This window comes from Dinoponera quadriceps, unplaced genomic scaffold, assembly GCF_001313825.1.
Source record: "Dinoponera quadriceps isolate SergipeBrazil2010 unplaced genomic scaffold, ASM131382v1 scaffold7354, whole genome shotgun sequence".
In the NCBI taxonomy this organism is placed as follows: Eukaryota; Metazoa; Arthropoda; class Insecta; order Hymenoptera; family Formicidae; genus Dinoponera; species Dinoponera quadriceps.
The window spans coordinates 8,511-14,942 of NW_014561214.1; the positions used below are offsets into that span (position 1 = coordinate 8,511).

The following is a 6,432-nucleotide window of genomic DNA, read 5'->3' on the forward strand; positions in this document are numbered from 1 at the left end:
TGATGAGACGAAGGCAGATCCGTGGGAATCCTGATCTCCCCTGCCTTTTCGTATGATAGACTTGTTTTGATACGGAGATATTTTTATATCTCGAGACTTGCAATAACTAAATTCTAACACTCGTAAGGTAATTTTTATATGCTTATAAACTTTTGTAAATAATAATTTGTGTAAAAATAAATTCACTCTTATTCACAGCGACGAAATATTCCCGCCCTAGTAAATGTGATCTAAATGTTAGCCCGTACTGTCGCGTTTAGTATCAAATTAATCGAACTCATGCTTTTACGTCTAATCCTTTGAGATTGTTAAAATTGTACTTCATATCGGCAAGAAGTTGTGCCGCGCTGCTTTCATAATTATTACATTAATAACCAGTTCGCGTATTCGTATGCAATCTATGCCATTAACTAACGGCAAAAGTCTATATTGGGAATGATGTCAATCATTCCCAATATAAAACAGTTGCAATAATATTGTTTTTCCTCATGTTGTAGTTTGCATATTTTAAAGAGATCGTTACGCACGTTCGGTTACGCAAGGCTCCTGACTACTCATTGTGACTGTCCTTGTTTAACGTCAGAAACGAGGAAACATATGTAAAAATTTCTTGCATTACACGTTCAAATAAAAAGATATTCCAAATATGAAATTTGTGATCGATTCAGCATGCTTGTAAAATTGTTGGATTATAACGTGCCTGCAACTTTTCTGTATAAGCAGAATAAACTATATAATTCTCTTAATATGGTAGTAACTCAATAAACAGTACAAAAAATTTCAAGAACATTGCAAAGACATTACATAGAAACATTGTAATATTTCATTTATAAAACGTTATAAAACGTAAACATATTCCGTTACTACAGCGTTGCCGCAACGTTGTAACAATGTTAAAATCTTAGAAACATTGCAAAAAATTATCATAGAAATGTTGCATTGCAACATTCAAGAAACATTGTCAGTAAAAGAGAAGCAACCTGATTCCTTGCTTGTCGGTAACCGCAAAAGCTGTTTCAACATTTTGAATGTTTTTTTTTGTATCTCTGCGTGGATTCAACATTAAATTTTGTGTCCTTATGGTCACCTCCATTCACCCATTCACCCCAATACATGGTCGACGTCGCTTAACATTGATAATTGGATATCAGGCACGGAGTGCAACAACTATGATTATGATTATAGATTATATTCTTATGATTATATTCTTATGATTATATTATTTTCATTACACACTATGTAATATACTTATATTATTTCTAACATTATTACTTAAATTTTTTATATTGTCTGCATTTATGCGGTAACGTTAGTCCGATTTAATAACAATCCAGATAGCACATGTTTATTTTATATACGTTCTTCAAATGTATGTAACGTTTCATAATCGTATTGTATATCGGTTTTGTAACGTCTTTCGACGTTTTCCGATCCTCACACGCATATATTGTTGTGCGTACGCAGATTATACACAACTATATGAGAACTACAGTTTCATCGTCGATTCTGAACGAAAATTAGCATGAGATTTTTGGCAAAGATACTCTCTCGATGCATTTACCGGTCCATCGGAGGGGAGACGGGCGTATAAAAATATTTGTGGTTCTACCGAGAGGCGAAATCGGAATATCTCTAGTATAATAGACCAGTGCGATGTCTGCAACACCACGCTCACGCTCACGAATAAAACGAATTCGAGTACAATTCGTTTACTCAGTCACTCGTTCTCTCAAATAACGACCACCTGGCAATCCGGTGAACGATCATGGGACCACCGGCTATATTGCAACTCGGAGGTTCGCGACCGCACCTCCTCTTGCCGCTTAGCCGGACAAGAAGGATACCAGAGCAGTAATGAAGAAAGGCCAACCGATACTGACCCGGTGACGTATCAGGTTTTTTGCTTTTACCTTCGGCACACAAGGACAATTGCAGAGAAGGAAGTAGAAGCTTTAAATAGATCGCAAGAATGTCATGTCTAACAGTACTCTTTCAACGTTCACTGACAGTTGTCATCCGCGAAAATTGTTTGACTTTCAATCTTATCAACGTATCAATGTATCAACGTGAAGGAAAAAATTCAGCGACAATGAAGACGACAATTGTCTTCTTGTCCATGATGGTTGCAATCATGGCCGTAGATTTACGTGAGTAATCGCAAAGATAACTTTTCACATCACATCGACAGTAAAGTATCTTGCATCGCTATTGCAACGGAATATTTGAAGAGAAGTGCCGAGTTAACGTTCTAATAAATTTTAGACTTTCCACGAATGGACGAAAAAGTTTAAATATATGCGATATAAACAACTTTGCGATATAAACAAATAGTTTTTAATTTGAAAATATTGATATGCAGGCTTGAGAAGATGGTATTACGATATTTGAACAACCGTCTATTCCAGTCGATGCATGGTTTTGTTTTGTGATTCGAAATTATACACTTATAAGGAAACGCACGGGAATGTCTCTTTTTCATTCTGACGCACTTGTAATATGTTGAAATCTGGAGTAGAAAGAAGGATTTATATTTTTTTAGACTACTCAAAGGTTAAATATTTCTACCTTAATCCACTTAGAGTTACGTTTGCTGAAAGCTAGCGAAAACCTTATAATAACGAGAAAGTAAATTATTTCTAAAGTTATCGGGAATCACTCGAAGAAACTTATAATAACGAGAAAGTAAATTATTTCTAAAGTTATCGGGAATCACTCGAAGAAACTGACAAACGTAATTAAAATATAAGTGCGTAACTTTAATATTGTACGTGATAGTGATCTTAACGTGATAGTGAACTTTGGAAAAAAATGAGCAGCTAACTGAGATTGCTTTTGTTACATAACAACGTAATATATGATACCGTAGACAGTTCGCAGACAACAGGAAAAACCAGCTTGTCGGTCATAATAAAACGCAAAATTCTTAAGGCATTGGTAATATATTTTTTTATAACTCTATCTTGCCGTTCGTGCGTCGCGTTACACGTGCATATTAATTCATACATAAAGTATTCCTTTCTCTACTTTCCAAGAGTGTACATATATTCCTTTATAACAAAAAAGTTGGGAAGCATATAATTAATATTGTACATAAAATAATTATTATTATAGTATTATTGTTGCTTTTGTTTACCAGGTTAATTGATAAGTCTTTAGAATGACAGATTAGTGGTGTTGCCTCCAATGCGCCATGAATTTTATGTGGTGCCAACTTTCAAACCTCTTACTACATAGTGGCAGACAGATATGGCAATTAGTATATTTGTGATAGCCACCAAAAGGACACAACCTCTGATATTTTGAAACAATTTTATTATACTGTCGCTGAGAGACAGATACGTAAATTAGAACAGATGGATACGTGAATAATATATGATGAGAAACAGACACAACTATTTTATTGCACGTTAATAGAACGTTAAATAGAATATCAGAAGTTATTGACAAGCAATATTTAAATGAAGGCAATTTCTTCTGTACCAATTTTCAAGTTTTGATAAATCCTTTTACAATAGAGAATAACTATATGATTAGATTCGACATAAAATGTCCCTTTATTTGATAGAAAAAAATTATATAGTTTATGAAAGAAATGAAGAGTGAGAATATGTTAAGATTTATTACATTTCCGAAAAATCTGGAAAATTTACTGTAAAATACTTTTCGTGACTATCGATTTTTATTGAAAACAAAATTCCATTTTAATACTTTTATCAAAGCAAAAAATCGATTTTTTTTTAATAACGTTTTATTCCCTAAAAGTGCGTCCAAGCAAATATAAAAAATATATTTCCTCTACTTTGGTTTATATTTCAACATATTAACGCAGCAAAAGTGTACGTTATTAATTATGTTACAAATTATATAAAATAAGTCATCTTCCTATTTGCAGCTAATGGTTTCAAAATTTGTAAGCTATCGGATCCGGATATCATCAAATGTTTGTCCGAGGCTATTACAATAGCATTGAGTGTTTTAATTAACGGCAAGTACATTTATGTTACTTTTTATCGCGCGGTACGATACTATTCATGAAAAGAGATTTAGTGAGAGAAATAGATTGATGCAAGAAAAAACCATAAGCCGATTCCATTTCATTTTACTGATGCACTAATACTAAATTGTATGTAAAAATTAGTATAATCCATTGATTTCTTTCAATATTCAATGTAGGAAAATATTCAAATAATATCATTGAAATTAATCATGAGCTGTTTCGGTCTTATATTATTTAACTAGATATTTATAATAGTAGTAATAGAGTATTGGAAGCAGCAAATAGAAATGGACTGTTATGTGTCTTTTAAAATAATTAATCTCAAATTATACTGAGAAATGTAATTTATTTTCTAACGCTGTCACAAGATTTCCAGTTGCAAACAATTGATGGCATTCTGCTTCTGATCTCATGTAGGTGACAGTGCATTGAAAATTTTACCTATCGAACCGCTGACAATCGATTACATGCGTATCAATAGTTCCGGTCCGGTATCGTTAATACAAGAATATCGGAATATGAAGATTCACGGAATGGCGAAAAATGTGCAAGTCTTCGCAAAGAAGTACGTAATTCTCACTTACCTTTCCCGCAACGTCAAACTTCACCTTCAATTTCAAGGAAATATTATGACCTTACGCAAGACATTTTATATAATATATAGATAAAATGTCATATTGGTTGTATGTGCGTGCATGTATGTCATGTGCATACTGTAGGTATGTAGATGTAATTCAATAAATCATAAGTTGAAAAAATTTGGTAAAATCTGAAAGCTATATAACTGTGATGGGTTATATGAATTTCGTCGTAGAAGTTGTGTAAAAATCGAGCCAGACCAACGATCTGATTTACGGATTTGAACTACAAAATTTATATCAACAGTAAAGAAACTGAAACTCAGCCGTATGTATGATACAAATATCCTTTCCATTACCAAAAAATTGATCCAATTGCATAATACAAGTAATTCAACCTTTGTTGAAAACTCCAGTAAATCAGACGATAAATACGGCCGGTAATGTGTTGAACATAATCATCGCTTCATTTTGAATTTATTCTACTTGTTCTACTATGAACTACGTACTCTACTATGAATAAGAGAATAAAAGAACCCTAAAATTTTACTGAAAAAATTAGATTAGTTGATTAGTTACAAACAAACCTAAAATTTATTTCGTTTAACTCGATTCGAATTATTTCGGTGGATCTTTTCTTATATATGTATGTATATATGCAACCGAAATCGATATTTTTTTCCACAGTTTCGACGTAAATACATTCGCACTCTTTTTGGAAGCCTTTAACCCTCAATTGAACATAACTTGTGACTACGAATTTAATGGAAGAATTTTACTGTTGCCACTTCAAGGAAAGGGCAAAGGCAAAATGACGCTTTGTAATTATCATATCATATTTTCATTTTATATATATTTTCATATATCCAAATATAGCGCGGCTGCTTTTTCTTCACTTACCTAGCGACAAACACTCAATGCAATGTCGACAATCATCGATCCCATATATTATTTTACAGATAACACAACGATGACAATTGATGTAGAATACGAAAGGTATGAGAGACATGGAGAAAGTTATCTAAAGCTCAAGAAACTTAATTTTTACATCAAAGACACAGATATAAAAGTATATTTCGAAAATCTCTTTGGCAAGGATTCAAATTTAGGTACGTTATGCAGCGATCTATATTATTCCTGTACATACAGCATAAAGTATGCCTGGCCTACATAACTAAAGTTATTTGTACGATATTCACCTTTATGCGTAAATGTGAAGATTGAAAGTTGTATAAATAAATTTTGCTTTTAGTATAGATAATGGTAAAAAGTATACATCTGGTGTCAACACAGTACTAACATTTTTTTCGGAACACAGCTAATTGTCCAATGGAAGAATTTTACTTCTAGGAATTAAAGAAAAATAAGTTTTTCTATTAGACCATTGACTTTGTATCGAGCTACATCGAAAAAATGTGTTCAGACCGTTTGGAAATTAAATGTATATGACCCAGTGTATTCACAGACCGGCATAATAAGCGTAATATCTCTAGTAACACAATAGGAAAGCTATTAGAATATCTTAATTTCTCGCATCATGTTGACATATTTGTGCGCACTGTTGCATATTATTCAAAGAAACGGCAATGATACGAATTATTAATCAAAAATAGAATAGAAAATAGAATCTGCTCCGTACTATTTATCTATTAATTGTTTCTTCACTTCATTGATTGCAGGTGAAGAGATGAACAGATTATTAAACGAAAACGCCAAAATAATCTTCAAAGAAATTAAACCGGCTTATGAAGAGCTTATTAAACAGGTTATCGTTGAACTAGCCGATAAAATTTATTCCAACTTTCCGATAAAGAAACTCCTTCCACCCGTGTAGGCAATGACCAACTTTGTCGTCAC

General features: G+C 32.7%; 1 protein-coding gene across 1 annotated transcript; it reads left to right on the forward strand.

The window, feature by feature from the left end:
• Positions 1–2,003: 2,003 nt before the first annotated feature.
• LOC106750969 (protein takeout-like) lies at positions 2,004–6,432 on the forward strand. The gene is made up of 6 exons (XM_014631692.1): positions 2,004–2,147; positions 3,893–3,985; positions 4,415–4,562; positions 5,263–5,396; positions 5,535–5,684; positions 6,255–6,432. Exons 1-6 carry the CDS (start codon positions 2,057–2,059, stop codon positions 6,407–6,409), a joined length of 771 nt encoding a protein of 256 aa, XP_014487178.1. The 5' UTR covers positions 2,004–2,056; the 3' UTR covers positions 6,410–6,432.

Excerpts from the sequence above, each read along its gene's own strand:
- LOC106750969 (XM_014631692.1), top strand. The coding sequence starts at position 2,057 with ATGTATCAACGTGAAGGAAAAAATTCAGCGACAATGAAGACGACAATT. Across the intron at positions 2,148-3,892 it reads AATCATGGCCGTAGATTTAC|CTAATGGTTTCAAAATTTGT; the intron begins GTGAGTAATCGC and ends TCCTATTTGCAG. Across the intron at positions 5,397-5,534 it reads CAAAGGCAAAATGACGCTTT|ATAACACAACGATGACAATT; the intron begins GTAATTATCATA and ends ATTATTTTACAG.